We start from the raw sequence: 15,243 nt of genomic DNA on the forward strand, positions 1-15,243 counted from the left end.
ATATATGGAAGCCCTAAGCCCCAGGACCTCAGAATATGACCCTATTTGGAGAGAGGGTCTTTACAGAGGTAATCAAGTTATAATGAGGTCATTAGGGTGGGCCCTAATCCAATACGACTGGTGTCCTTATAATAGGGGGAAATTTAGATACACAGACATGCACAGAAGGAAGACTCACTGAAGACACACAAGGAGTACGCCTTGTGGAAACAGAGGCAGAGACTGGACTGATGCAGCAGAAACCCAGGGACAGCAAGGACTGCTGGCCACCACAGCTAAGAAGAGGCAAGGAAAGATTCTACCCAGGATCTCAGGGGGCGCGTGGCCCTGCTGACACCTTGATTTAGGACTCCAACCTCCAGGAAAAACTGTGAGACAATAAATGTCTGTTGTTTTAAGCCACCCAGTTTGTGGTCCTTTGTTACAGCAGCCCTCTCAGGCTACTACGACACATAGTTTCATCTTGAGGACACTAGTATTATAACAACTAAGTTCTTGGTGGCAGCACTCAGCTTCTCGCTTAGTTGGTAGCGACCTTTGTCCATCAGAGGCTTGGAAAGTCTCCAGTAACAGCCACTTGGTGAGGTGGGAGAAACGTGAAAGCAGATCTTCCAAGCTGGATGCAAGTTTTATCCGAGTTGGTCCATCGAGAATGAGTTAGAGCGTGCTTATATATGCAGGATTCATATACACAGGACCTTGCTGGATAATCCTAGTCATCATGTCAGTGTACAAGAAGACAGACTTTCTAGTGGCATCATTGGAATCTATATCTTTTCCATGAAACAGTGGGCATCTAAAACGATCATATCAGGACTTCCCTGGTGGTCCAGTGGTTAAGACTCTGTGCTTCCACTGCAGGGGGCACGGGTTGGATCCCTGATTCGGGAACTAAGATCCCACATGATTCATGGCATGGTCAAAAAGTAAAAAAAGAAAAGAGAAAAGAAAACAATCATATAACTTTGAAGCACCAAATGAAACAAAACATTTGTGGGTTTTTTTAACTCATCAAAATGCATTATGAAATATTTCTTACAAATCAAAACCATGCATATAAGAGAGCAAACACTCATGTACCCCCAATATACCTTAAGAGCTAACCATTACAAATAGAACTGAAGCCCCAAGGCTCCCTTCCATGTAGGCCTCACTCCAGTCTCCCAAATCCCCTCCAGAAGTAGCCCCTATCTGATTCTTTTGGGTGGCTTGTCTCTCTTGTTAATAAGTAGGAAACACTTTATGTATTTTGGATACCAATTCCTCACGAGTTAAATGACTTCCCGGTTTGTGGCTTATCATTTCACTTTTTATAGTATCTTTTGCTAGAGAGAAATTTTAATTTTAGGGCTTGGCACGTCCTGGACCATGGGAGGTATGTGTATGTTTTAAGCCCAGACTCAAGAGAGAATAGGCCTTGAGATATGTAACCCCACCCGAAATAGACACATTTCCTGTGGACTTTCTTTGCAGATTTTTTTGCTAGTGGGTGGCTTTGCCCAGGTTCACCCTGTCACTGAGGGGAGCTCTGCAAGGGCTTCCTCTGGTGCTCTCCAGCCCACTCCCAAGTGTCCTCAGGGCCAAAGTCTTGTCTCCTCTTCTGATGTCAGTTAAACCAATGCTTTGGCTTTACTGAGATCAGCAAATGCTCCCAGGGCAGTGCTGGCTTCTTGCAGTTTCTGGCTTCTGTTTTTTGGCCCCTGGAGACACACACTTCCTGTGGTCCAGGACACTCCAGACTGTGAAAAACATGATCACACTAGACCAAGACAACCAGCACTAGGAAGGGTATGGCAAAACCCAAATCCACTCAGGAGGGATGCACATTCAACCCAGAACTTGGGAATTCCCACAGAGAAGAGCCCAGAACCATCACTGCCCGGCAGTCATGAATAGGAGCCAGCAGAGACCACGGAAAACGGAACTGGCGTGAGAACGGAACTGGTCGTTTGAAATTATGCTTGTAATATTGTACCCAGCATTGCTACATGTTTTGTAACCCGAGGGTTTTTCATTACGTCTCGTGGTCACATACTGCCAGAAATAGAAGTCATTACATATGTTTTAAAACACAGTTTTAGGTACATCCAGTATAACTTCAACTTTATTTTCTTTATGTAAAAGCTTTTAAATTTACTTTTCCTGTTTGCTGAGCAATCTGTTTTTTTTATTCGATTATTAAAAAGAAAATTATCTTACTTAGTAAGGCATACTATGTATGGTCATTCTGAACAATAGTTTTAAACTACACTGTTATTATATACACACTACTATACATAAAATAAACAACAAGGACCTACTGTATAGCACAGGGAACTATACTCAATATTTTGTAATAATCTATATGGGAAAAGACTGAAAAAAAAATATATATATATAACTGAATCACTTTGCTGTACCCCTGAAACTAACACAACACTGTAAATCAACTATACTCCAATAAAAATAAATTTTAAAACTACACTGTTATTGAAAGCTTTGTTTTAAAAAAAATCTTGATTTAAGACATAATTAAATCATACTTATTTACATAGGATAATGCCATAATACATTTCCTTTGGGGCTTACAAAGCATGTACATATTAGCCCAGGATGCAGAGTGAGGTCATGCGTATGGAAGGTGTGAGAGCTGAGTATGTTAATTTTCCTCTTTGGCCCAAACACCTTTGAGTTCAGGACCCATCACTGGGTCCAAGTGATGCCCAAGTTATCCAGTTATCTTAAAAAGAAGTTTAATTCACCCTTGGTTGGGTGGGTGGTGGATTCCTAATAGTTTAGATAGAATTGTATGTGATTTATTGAGGAATATAGACAAACACAAGTTTTTGAGGTTTTGCCTAAAAACGCTGGATCATCACTTGCTAGAACTTCAGGCGGAGGTGACGGTGCCTGCAGAACGACTAGGGCAGAGAACTAACAACTGAGGAACAACCCCCGCTGGCAGCAAAATCTAGCCTACACTTTTCCAGCTGACTGTGAAATAAGATATAATCTCCTCTCCACAAATACCTGTGAAACCACCGGCCCTTTCTCTGGCCCCTGCTTGATTTTTCTATTTCCTATTTGCCTCTTGCACTTGGCACTGTTGCTTCTGTTCCTTTTGGCCAAATGTCGTGTAGGCCTGCTTAACCTCCCCACCTGACTGCAGCAGCGTCCAAGGAAGTCCTGCTCCCCCCAGGCTTAGGTGCTGGTGCCAGCTACAAATTGTCACTTGCCATCTGCCTCTACAAAGATGAGGTCATCCACCACTGCAGCCGCTCACCTTCAACACCCCCTGAAAGGAGCTCAGGGTGGACATCAGGAATGAGGCCCTCTGTGCTCTGGGAGAAACTGGCAGAACAGGCCCTCAGATAGTTAGAGATTTGCAGCAGATGTTATGAGCCAAATATCTAGAAAAGTACTAAAATCGCTCACGGTGACATCTGTTCCTCCTGATTAGCATGATCTGAGGGTGGAGTTTTCCATCCTCTGATCTCAAAAGGTCATTTGTCCGACACCTGGCACGGGCCCAGTTTTAGGGTTGGTGATCCCAACCAGTCTTAGCCGGCTTGAACTGGACAGGAGCCCACCCCAAGTTCCTGGGCGCTGGGTCACCGAAGTGGTCATTGAAAAACCACTGAAGTTCTTGAAAAACCACTAAAGTCTCCATTACTACAGTGACCCATAGGTCAGAGGTGTTATCTATAGGCGTGACTAAGGAGTCAAAAGTAATTAAGGTGAGCTTGGTCAGTGAAGGCAGGTTAGAAGCAGAGTTTTTAGCGAGCTGTTCCTTTAGCTGCTGTTCTGTCAGACAAGCTCAGGTATTTCTGTTAGTCACCAGTTTCTGTTAATCCTATGCGGATGCTTTTTTTTTAACCCTATGGGGCACGGTTTCACGGGGTATCTGTTTTACCCATTTATCTGGCACTCGTATGAGTCTCCAGCCTTAGCCAAGGTGGGGGGCCTCTCCCGGGTCGAGTTGAGGTGTGGGTATGCGCCTCTTGGTTGGAATGCTTCCCGGCACCGGGCATGGGCAAGAGTGGGGATTGAAGGCACGATCAATGGGGCAGAAGGAAGCCAATAACTAACTACACCTACTCCATGTCTATGCCTAACTTGGGGGGAGTCTGCACCGCAAGTTATAAACACTCAAGTAAACTAAAGCTTGCACTTCTGATCTGTTTGGCTACGGGACTAGTGCGGTCACAGGCCAAAAGAGCGTCCACGGTCCCACCTGAGGCTGCCCTGCAGGGTGACCACAGGTGACCACTCCGGACGGAGTACAGGAAATGGCACCCACAATGATCACTTCGGTGACCCAGCGCCCAGGCCGCCCCGCCGTCCGGGTCCGCGGGCCCCAACCGCCAGTGATTGGTGGCTCTTCCCGGGGGCGTGGCCTCGAGGCGCAGCGCGGGGAGCCTGGAGGCCGCCAGGATGCGCGCGCAGGACCTCGGCGGTGGTGCGCGCGCAGCAGCCGGAGCCCCGCCCCGCCCTGTCCCTGCCTGTGATTGGCGCCTTCATCCTAGGGGGCGGGCCCTCAGGTGGCAGAGGGCGCGCTGCGGCCGCGTCGGTTAGGTGTGACCTTCTTCCGCCCGGCCTGTTCCTCGGTCCGCGCCCCCGTCATGGCCATGGCGGCCTCGTTTCTGCTGCGGCAAGGACTAGCCGGGGGGCTGAAGGTAAAGGGGGGCCGGGCCGGGCCGGCTCCCGGGAGCCCGCGGAGGGCGGGGCGAGGGCCGCGGCCCTAACGGTCACCTCCAGCCGTCCGGGGACGCCTCTGACCCCATTTCCTGGGCCGAGGAGAGGACGCCGGGTCGGGGGCCGGGCCCGGGGAGCGGCGAGGGTCCCGGCGACCCCGGCCACCGCTCCCTCTGGTGCTGGATCACCGGGAACCTCCGGTGTGCGGTCCGGGCCTCCGACAGGCGTGGGGGCCGCTGGTGCCCCGCGCCGAGCCCTGTCCGAACCCTTGAGGACAGTGTCTCTACTGCTTATTTAACCCGCGAGGAAATGAGGGCACTTTCAGGCACCTGGTTGACCCGGTAACTTACGAGGCAGCCATGTGAAGCCAGCTTAGGTTACCTCATCTGTGAAAAAAAAGGAAGAAAGAAGGGCGTTTTCCATATAGGAAAAGCGAAGTCCCCTTCACTATCTTTAAAATTAAAAGGGGCTTTTATTACAAAAGCAAGAACTATTCGTGGCAAAATAAAGCACAGATGGTTGGAGGGGAGATCTGTTGTCAGAGAGGCCACTGTTTACCTCTGCATATCTAGTCCCAGTTCATTTTTGTTTTAGCTTTCATGTATACATATACACACGTGCTGACGTCATAACCATAAGAAGCAAATGTTTCACTCTCGTACATGGGCTGTAGGCACCTCTCTCCTGTGTCCAGCATCTGGGACAGTGCCCAGCACATAGCAGGCCTTAGTAAATGTATGCTGAGTGAATTAACGGTCTGTAAAATGCTTTCCACTTATGATACATGGTAGGCAGTTTTGAAGCAACTATTATTCATCTACATTATTTTTCATGGCTAGATAGTGCTTCTACTTTATATTCTAAGTACAAGAAAACATTTTATGAAAAGAATCAGTATTTTGTAGGTTGATAGGTAATTGGAGAGTACAAAACAGTACGCTCAGGAGAAAGTGGTTGGAGAAATACCCGAATGTTAATAGTGACTGTCCTTGAACTCAGGTGTTTTTTTCTTGCAGCTTTTTTAGTATTTTCCCAAATTTCCATAATACACATAGATTAAGAGAATTGTAATAACTGTTAGAAATATGCCATATGTATGCAAAGCATTTATATGTCATAATAATACATAGTTTTCATGTCGTAATAGCTGTTAAAAACGGTATTACTCTAAAATATTCGTATTTGTGCCATTCTTTTGTCAGACTGTGCTCCTAGAAGCAGGAGTGTTTCGAGGACTTGCTTCTACAGTTTCTCTCTCTGCAGAATCAGGAAAGAATGAAAAGGGATTGCCACCGAATCCCAAGAAGCAAAGTCCACCAAAAAGTAAGATTTTAGTGGTCGTCATAAGGGAGACAGAATACAGAGTAAATCACTCAGCTTCCCAAGCAGGAAAAGGAGTTTACTAGCTACATAATTGGACTCTTTGTTTCTAGCAGTGTCCAGGTTATAATCGGACATAGGATCTGTAACAGGCTTTAGACCAAACACATCAGTAACATAACAGTTAACTCTGTTAAGGCTGAACTCAACGATTAGCCCTGAACTGTTCTCTCTGTATTTTCTAAATGCCAAACTCCACGGATGGCAACGGGATGCGGAGTATGCAGGCTCTGTGGCATTTAGGTGGCCCTAATACCGATCCCATACTCCCGTGAAGCAGCTGTGAACCCCTCCTTTTTTTTCTTCCCTGATTGTGACTTTTCAGTGTCTCTGGGACTTATCCGTAGTCTCCCAGGCTTTGCTTGGTCATAGCCCAGGATTGCAGGCATCCTTTTACGACTGTGGAGAGAGAGTTAGGAGTAGGTGCCGCCTTCCATTATGACTCTGGTGAAGCGTGATTCTAATCTGCTTCCAGCTCTGTCCACAGTCATTTTGACTTTTATCACCAGTTTTGACTCTTTCCCCTGAATCCAGTGTAGTATATCCTCATAGGAGGAGAGCAGGAAACGCAGCAGTGTGAACCTGGTTATAATCCAGGTCCACTGCATTTAGTCTTAACTGATGAAACCCTAGTTAACTCTTAATATATGCATATGATATATACAGTCTCTTTATAAAGCTTTGACTGTGTGGGGTTTAGAAGGATAATTGGAGTTTGTCTTGTTTTCATCAAAATATCATTTACTGAGTTTGAATGCTTGAAAAGCGTGTAGACACTTCTGTTTAGTCCCCGTTCATCTGCCCACGGAGACGTGGGCAGCCTATAAAACGTCCGCGCGCTGTTGAGAGAGCCAGCCACCCACTGCCTTTCACACGCCATCCGTCCACGCTGAGCAGGTGTACCCTCCCTGTGGTGTCTACGCGCCCCCGTCCGAGTTCAGCAGGAGCTTGTTTTCTGTCCTGTGCCTGCTGTGTTTTTAAAGCCAGAATTCCATTTTCATTTTCATCTGTACGTTTCTAAACAGGTATCTTAAACATAAGGACTCTTCTTTTTTCCAAAGATCCCCCTTTTTACAAACATGCTTCTGCATATGAGTAGAAATGGGATACTTCATCCTGTGGCGGTTTGGGGTGCAGTTACGAGAAGGGAACACCGAGCTGGGAGTTGGCCTCGGGCTCATGTAGCTTCTGCCTCTGGGCGTGGCAGGCCGTGCCGCCCTCGGAGTTCCTCCGTGCCCAGCGGGATCAGTGCGCCAGTCTTGGCCTGGTCGATGTGAGACTGACAACCGGCGTGTCATGTGTATGTGCCGTCAGGTGGGAGGACAGTTTTTAGAGCTACACCGTCTTTAATGCACATTATGTTTGTATCTCAGAATTTAAAAAATAATTACAGTCCCTCCATGAAGAAAAAGAAATGATGCTTCTAAGTCAACATGTGCAGGCCTCAGTATTTCTCCCGAAGTGTCAGTGATTGGTGAGTGTAAGATACAGAAATGCTTTGGCCTGCCAGTGGCGCATTGCCACTGTGGGTGGTTTTGGAAGCTCGAGGGAAAGTTCCCTGCATGCAGACGGGGGCCTGAGCGCTCACATCTAGTCTGGGGATCTGCATCTGGGGTGAACACGCTCTCCATTGTTCCACCTGGGGCGCAGCTCATCGTAGCCCACGCTTCCTTCCTGAGGGGAGCTGCCAGCACTGCGGGCACAGACATCAGAATCCGGGTCTCCAAGTGGATGCCTCCCCTGCACAGCTGCCCGGCTTGCCAGCTTTGATGTTCTGGTGAATTCCATCACTAGGCTGAATTTTGCAATAATCAGTAATCAACCATTGACGGGATAACTCCTATGTGGCTTTCTAAAGACTCTTTCAGGAAGCCAAAGTTCATTATCTGCTTCAAGCCCCTGTTCCAGTTTGAGAAACAAGGAATCTCCGGAAATAGGGGTTTGATGTATTTAATTCTAACCAGCGTTGCTAGGCACTGTTTTAAGCACTCCGTATCTCCCCACCACACCCCGTATCTCCCCTCCACACCCCGTGAGAAGGTACCGTTAGTATCCCTGGGTTATAGATGAGAAAGTGGGCGGGGGACTCCTGAGCTGCCCAAGGTCACACAGATGTCGGTAGTGGAGCCCAGTCTGAGCCCAGGCAGTAAGGCCCCACAGCCCATATTTATAAGCAATGTGCTGTCTTGCCTCTGAAAAAAGTCTCAGTTCTCGCATGTTCATTAAAACCAAAACCAAAAAAAAAAAACAAAACTTTTTTTAATAGTAAAAAACATGTAAAAAGAGGTTTTAGTTACCATACAGAATTTGAATAACTATTCCTTCACATCCTGTTGAAATGCACCTTTGTTTCTCAATGTGCTTCGTGTCTGAAATTAGTTTTGTGACCCACTGACAAGATGTGGTGGTATTGTAAGGCTGCTGACCTGTTTCAAACACCAAAGGCATTTTTCCTTTCAGTAGGGGACTACTAAAAAGTTGAAGGTCATGCCCTCCCTTGCTTTTCAATGAGCAGGAAAGAAATTCAGGAAATTCAAATTGAGAGGAGACAGAGAAGCAATAAGAGAGCTCCTGTCTCTGCGCTGTCACTAGTGTTCGTAGACCTTTATTTACGTGGGTTGTGATGGTCTCTGAGGGTTCGAAACCGTCCCTGAAAGCCCCCCTCTTGTGCTGGGAGGGGTGTCTCCATGGCTAGTCTTATTTAAGTAGCTTTGTGTTTTCGTATATTTATCTTTCAAGGAAAGTCACACTGAAACTAAAACGTTTTCAGAGTATGCAGGCATCCCGCCTCTAGACACGCAAGAGGTTTCATGAAAACAAACAGGTAAAGTCATACTTATATTCAAAATGAGAGCCATTGTTCCTGTACCCGATGGTTGTGTCTCCAGGTGACATCCTGCACTGTGAATGCAGGTGTGGTGTCCACACTGGCACTTTGGCACAGAGGTCACTGGTGGCAGCCACAGATCGTCGTGGCAGGCTTCCTGCTGAGTCACAGAGGACGCTGGGCCTGTGCTGCAGCAGGTCAGAGGTTGGCTCTTAATAAAAAGCAAATATGCCACTGAGGCTTATTCTATGAGCCTTTCCATGGAATTGTCCCAATAACTAAGCCTGAATAAAAGATATTTTAGAACATTAATGTTCTTATAACATTAAATAAGACAAGTTTCCTTTTTCAAACAAAATAAACTATATCATTTGAAGTTTTCTTCCTGTTTTCAATAGGTGATAAACTCTAACGATTTAATAACTTATTTACAGTTTTAAAAATCTCCACAATAAATTTTAGAAGATCGAGGCATAATTAGATAGCAGCCTATCTAAAATAAGCCTTATTTTAAGTTAATTTTTCACACTTGGAAAATTCATGCTCAGCGTAGAAGTGTATTAATGATACAGGTGAGCAAGCTAGCAGGGTTCGTAGACCAGCCTGTGTTACCCATTGCTTATAGGAACTTCTGGGCTATATCAGGTATGGTTTAGAAAGACGAGTTCAAGCGCACGCGCACGCCTTTGCCGTGGTTTTATGTTTAACACGATCCTGGAGCTCTGTTCTGCTCCTGTAGCAGAATGCAGATTCTGGGGTGGCACACGGCCACAGAATCAGACGGCATGGCGGGGGGGGGGGGGGGGGGGGAAAGATGGTTTTTAAAGCAGTGACCCACTGCTCCAGCTGTTCAGTCATATCCTCTTACACTGTCCATTAACCTCTCTCTGGCCCATTTCTCATTATTTCTGGTTATTCCTCAGTTTTCTTTGACCATTTTCTATCATTCTGTTTTAGAGAGAGAGAGAGAGTTCCTGAGCTCAGAAAACAATTAGAAACTTTTTTGGATACCAGTAAGATGGTAAAGTTAGAAATACATTTTTTTCCACTTTAAAGAAGTAGTATACTTTTTAGTATAAAGTAGACTCCTAGACTTGAAAGTAAGGAATGCATTTAGAGTTTGCTCATCTGAAATATACTTTATAAGTTTTGCTTTAGATTTGAAAAGTAATTTTAATTTGTAAACACTTATCCTGTATTTTTCTTCTAATCTGTATGGTTAAAAAAGATTTAGCACCTGAGAAACCTGAATGAAATGAGCTCTCATGAATGTACTGTGGCAGGCTTTCATTTTCTTTTGTAACTGACTCTACAAAGTCTAAGACTTTTATATCAGCATCTTTTTGTAACAGCTTAAAACTCATTGTTTCCAATGATACATATGATACTAAATTATTTTAGACTTTTCTGGTCTTGGAATACTTTTCCTTGGCAGAGGAGATCCCCAAATGATAGGATTTTGCAGGACTTCCATCCTCTCCGGCACCTTCACTTGAGTCACATTACGCCCTCAGTCTGATCTCCCACTCTTAGACTCATGCATATGCGCACCCCAGACCCAAACCAGGCCACTGTCTCTACTTCTGCTTTGCTGTTTTGCTCAGAAAGTTCAAGTTCATACAATACGGGTAATTTTTAAAAATATTTGAGGTGCACCAATTTTTTTAGGGATTTAAGAAATGATACATTTCTAAAACTTCATCATCTGAAAATACCTTTATATTATAGTTTATCTTAAATTTAGATGAAAATAGTAGCTTAAAAAATTACCATCCAGCAGCTCTCGATGCAAAAAATGGAGACAAGATTGTTACTTCTATTGGTAAAAATCCCATCTTAAAAAGTTTCAGCCACCAAGAAAAACATCTGCGTTTTTTACTGTTCTCTGTCTTGTGTGGCTTGCCTTTCGCTTAAGAATGGGTTTCGACGGAACAGTTCCTAAGATGATTATGTTGAAGATATTATCAATAACAAAGTGATATGTAATGAAATGTCTGTGGCCTTGGTGAATTTTCACTGTTTTACTAAATATTAAAAATAATCTTCCTCTTTATGCCATTTCCTAGATGTAGTGGAGCCAAAGGAGAGGGGCCAGCAGCTAGCCACCCCAACAGCAGATGAATTGTCTAAAAACGTACCTTCACCCACTTCTTCCCCACCAGTTGTGAAGCAAGGCAGGGTGCTAGCTGGCCCTAACCCCGATGCCAGCATGCCGCTCACAGACCAAGGGGTTCTGAAGTTTTTGCCAAGAAAGACTTTGGTAGAGTTTCCTCAGAAAGTTGCACCTCCATTCAGAAAACAGGGTTCTGATTCAGAAGGAACCCAGCAGGGCAGGAAAGGGACAGATGACTCATCTTCGTCTTCATCTTCGTCCAGCTCCTCTGATTCCGAGTCAGATGAGGAGGGTGACAGCTCAGAAGCGGGTCCTCAGGCAAAGAGCAAACTCAGAGGAGGGTTTCCCGTAGCACAGGCCTCCCATTCCTCTGCAGGTGGGGCCCCCCAAATTGAAATACCTGCACAAGAGAAGAGTGTATCACGGCAGCCGCATCCGGACCTCGTCTCTGCACAGAGGCCCCACGGGGCAAAGAAGAAAGGGGCCTCCCGTCAACCATCAGAGGACAGAAAAGACCCCAAACCAAAAACCACAGCACCCAAGTCACACGCAGGTGAAAAGTTTATGGAGCAAGATGTAAAGGAAAAACAATGGCAGAAAGTATCTACATCAAATGGAATGGCTAAGGAAAGCCAGAAGCCACTGGAAATTACAAAAACCTTATCTGACCGGACGAAACCAGGATTATCCACGCGGCCGCGTGGCAGCCCAGCGCCCACTCAGTCTGCGGAAACCAGAGCAGGAAGACGGCTGCCAGCGACTCCGGAGACCAAGGAAAGGCTTTTGGAAAAACAAGTACCAGAGCCTGATGGGGAGGTGGCTCTTTCCCTGTTCCGAAAAGAAGATCTGGGAAAGCGAGTAGCAGAAGGAATCCTGAAGGCCAAGGGAGAGATTTTGGAAGATCAGTTACCAGCGAGTAATGTGAAGCCAGTCCCTGTTCACAATAAAGACGTTTGTGATGAAAAGACAGCGGTCCTAAAGCTTGAGGAAAAGGGTGGAGTCATCGAGGACCCAGCAGCTCAGATGGAAGGCCAGGACAGCACGCAGGGTATACCTTGACTTGGGGCCGAGAGCTCTTGTCCTGTGGTGGTGGGTGAGACTGAAGAGCTGTGTGATCTGAAGAAGCCTTACGCTCGATCAGATTCTGCAATAGGAATACGGCCTATAGCCCTGTCTCAGATAAGCTGAGGGATATATGTTAGTTACGGATAAAAATCCCTGAAACATTTCAAATTTATATCACAGTGGAAGAGTATGCCCTTGGCACTCTTGGACTGTCCCTTAACCAGTGTAACTTGTGAAAATAGGCACCCTTAACTTTTGAGGGTGTTTAAGTGTTCATTTCTTGAACCTGCAGAGCATGTCACTGAGTGGAGGGGGGCTGTCCTGTTAAACTCCCACGGGGGAGGAGCGATAGTTCCAGCTGTACTGATGGTCTTCAGGTGAGCCAGACAGGCTGTGGCTTTCAGCATCTTTATGCCTAAGGGAAAATCGCATTTTAGGGAGTAAAGCCGTGACATGAAGGCAGCCATGAAATGCACGAGTCTAATTTACACCAGACAGTTCCTGCTCCTAAAGAGCACAACGGGCTGCTTTTTCTATATTGAATTTTTATGAAGGGCTTTTTTGCTACCCTACATTTTTTTCTTCTTTCTTTTTTCTTTTTTTTTTTTTGCGGTACGCGAGCCTCTCACTGTTGCGGCCTCTCCCGTTGCGGAGCACAGGCCCCGGACGCTCAGGCTCAGCGGCCATGGCTCACGGGCCTAGCCGCTCCGCAGCATGTGGGATCTTCCCAGACCGGGTCACGAACCCGTATCCCCTGCCTCGGCAGGCGGACTCTCAATCACTGCCACACCAGGGAAGCCCTGCTACCCTAAATTTTTAAAGAGAAACTTTATTCCTATTATTTTACCATTTTCTTGCGCTTTGAACTTCATAAAATGCAGTGTGCGCTAGGTGGATCATGGCAAAACTGTAAAGCAGGTCTCCTGTCTTAGGATCTGTGGCTCTTGAAAACGCATCACTGACAAACCCTGCTCCTTCCTGTTTGCTCTCTTCTTTTTAAAGCCCTCCCCCTTGCCTAATTTACATTACCTGTAATTATACTTATGGGTTGCACTATGTTGACGGGATTGATGTGTTTTCTTCCCTCTCCATCTTCTCTTTCATAAATGTGCGAAGTGCCAGCCCCTGCCAGTCTTCTCCAGACGTCAAGAACCACTTTCCTGATGCTGCTGTGTTAGTCATTCTGCTGTAAATTTGTAAAACCTTCAGGATGATAACATAGAGAATTGGGGGTTTTCAGACTGCAGTCTTTTTGAAAACAATTTGCCCCTACTTTTTCATGGTTGTGTTATTTTTCCAGTATTCTCTTTGCCCTTCAGGGGCCAAAGACACTGCCCAGGAGTGCAGCTCACTTGCAGGGGCAGCGTCTACAGGGGGGCCGACTTCGTAGCTCTCCCAGCCCAGCTGCATGGCTCCCGGCCCTCCGGGGGGATTCGTGTTGGACAAGAGTTCTCCAGACCCTCGTTCCCTCCAGTCAGCACCTTCCCCACCTGGGCTGTAAGAGTGCATCTGCTTGGGATGTCCCTGTACCACTTCGAAGATACTCTGCGTGTTGAGATTGGAAAGATGTCACGTCTTTAAATAAGACATCATTTATTTTAATACAACCAAAAAAATGAAAGCCAGAACTTTAGGTATGAATCCAAATAGTGGAAAACTGTAGCTATTTTTTGTGCCGCCTGAGTAGGAGTGGCCAGAGTCCCGACGGCAGTGGTTTAGGGTCAGTAAGAACTTAACCAGGCTGAGCCGTCACCCCACGCCAGCTTCGCTGTGCCTCCATCGTGTCGCGTGTCATGTTGCAGGAGAGCTGGGTGTCTTTTGCTTCATCCATGCTCTGAGTTCTAAGATCACCAGTTGCGTAGGTGTGTGGATTTTAATTCTTTTTTCCACTTAGAGAAATAAGGCTAAGTATTTCTTAGTCTGTGAATCTAAAGTATACCAACAGCTTCTTCAAAAAAAGTTAAACAGAAACTACACACCTCATTTCCAGCTCCCCTTAACTGTCATTATGAAAACCACTGGGCTTTATCTAATTTCCTTGCGTTTAGAGACCTAAAAGGCTCACTTAGTTTCTGCTTTTAAATTTCTCTTCTGTGAATGGTTTATTTCTATTAGAGACATTTTTTAATAGATCTGCTTTTTTTTTGCATCTTTAAATGACCTGAAAGTCCCTCCATAACTGTTCTTGGCATTTTCAAGGCTAGAGGTATACAAAGTTAAGATGTTAAGGCACGTTGTAAAAGCTATTCCACTTACATTATTGAGGCTATATGTTTTAGTATAAATTTTCAGCTAATTTATTTTGCTTTTGAAGACACTTGCTTTATGGGCTTTTCTAAGTAGACAGTGCATTCAGGAAAGGTTCACGTAGAATGCTTGGTATGTGAGTGTGTGTGTGTGTGTGTGTGAGAGTGTGCGCTGACTCACTCAGAAGCTCCCTCCCTCTCGGATCCTCACCTGCGCTGTTTCCCCCGCAGAGTCCCCGCTGGCCGCCACCCCCGCTGAGCCATTTGACAACACCACCTACAAGAATCTCCAGCATCATGACTACAGCACGTACACCTTCTTGGACCTAAACCTGGAGCTCTTGAAGTTCAGGATGCCTCAGCCCTCCTCAGGACGAGAGTCACCTCGCCACTGAGAGCTCAGTTTAAAGGTTAACCTTTCCGTGTCTTTCTGCATTCTTGCGTGCGAAAATAAAACCCACTCAGTGGTCATGAGGCCTGGTGTGTAGGATTGCTTTCCCTTCCGCACCTTTCATAGTGAGTTGTGAATTGGCAGCAGTCCTGCTGATGATTTATTCACCATGTGTTTAGATGCATCTATATGCAGGGAATTTTTCTCTTTTTTTTAATTAAAATTTTTTTTAATTAATTATTTCTGGCTGTGTTGGGTCTTCGTTGCTGTGCACAGGCTTTCTCTAGTTGTAGCAAGTGGGGGCTACTCTTCGTTGCGGCGTGCAGGCTTCTCACTGCGGTGGCTTCTCTTGTTGCAGAGCACAGGCTCTAGAGCACGGGCTTCAGTAGTTGTGGCTCGTGGGGTCTAGAGCTCAGGCCCAGTAGTTGTGGCGCATGGGCTTAGCTACTCCGCGGCATGTGGGATCTTCCTGGACGAGGGTTTGAACCTGTGTCGCCTGCACTGGCAGGCGGATTCTTAACCGCTGCGCCACCAGAGAAGTCCGGGA

The 15,243-nt window shown here is 46.0% G+C and overlaps 1 protein-coding gene across 2 annotated transcripts; it reads left to right on the top strand.

Annotated features, from left to right (window-relative positions):
* Positions 1-4,521: 4,521 nt before the first annotated feature.
* Positions 4,522-14,780, top strand: NDUFV3 (NADH:ubiquinone oxidoreductase subunit V3). Of its 2 annotated transcripts, XM_024758276.1 has the most exons (4): positions 4,522-4,655; positions 5,877-5,997; positions 10,948-12,042; positions 14,537-14,780. In XM_024758276.1, the coding sequence occupies exons 1-4, from the start codon at positions 4,602-4,604 to the stop codon at positions 14,698-14,700; spliced, it is 1,434 nt and encodes a 477-aa protein (XP_024614044.1). In that variant the 5' UTR covers positions 4,522-4,601; the 3' UTR covers positions 14,701-14,780. The 2 variants fall into 2 exon arrangements, with proteins under 2 accessions (XP_024614044.1, XP_024614045.1); XM_024758277.1 differs by lacking the exon at positions 10,948-12,042.
* Positions 14,781-15,243: the final 463 nt, after the last annotated feature.

This window comes from Neophocaena asiaeorientalis, unplaced genomic scaffold, assembly GCF_003031525.2.
Source record: "Neophocaena asiaeorientalis asiaeorientalis breed wild unplaced genomic scaffold, Neophocaena_asiaeorientalis_V1.1 scaffold45, whole genome shotgun sequence".
Classification (NCBI taxonomy): Eukaryota; Metazoa; Chordata; class Mammalia; order Artiodactyla; family Phocoenidae; genus Neophocaena; species Neophocaena asiaeorientalis.

Bases quoted from the DNA above. Each gene is read 5' to 3' on its own strand.
- NDUFV3 (XM_024758276.1), top strand. From the start codon at position 4,602: ATGGCCATGGCGGCCTCGTTTCTGCTGCGGCAAGGACTAGCCGGGGGG. The intron at 4,656-5,876 runs GTAAAGGGGGGC...TTCTTTTGTCAG, and splicing joins GACTAGCCGGGGGGCTGAAG to ACTGTGCTCCTAGAAGCAGG. The intron at 5,998-10,947 runs GTAAGATTTTAG...GCCATTTCCTAG, and splicing joins GAAGCAAAGTCCACCAAAAA to ATGTAGTGGAGCCAAAGGAG.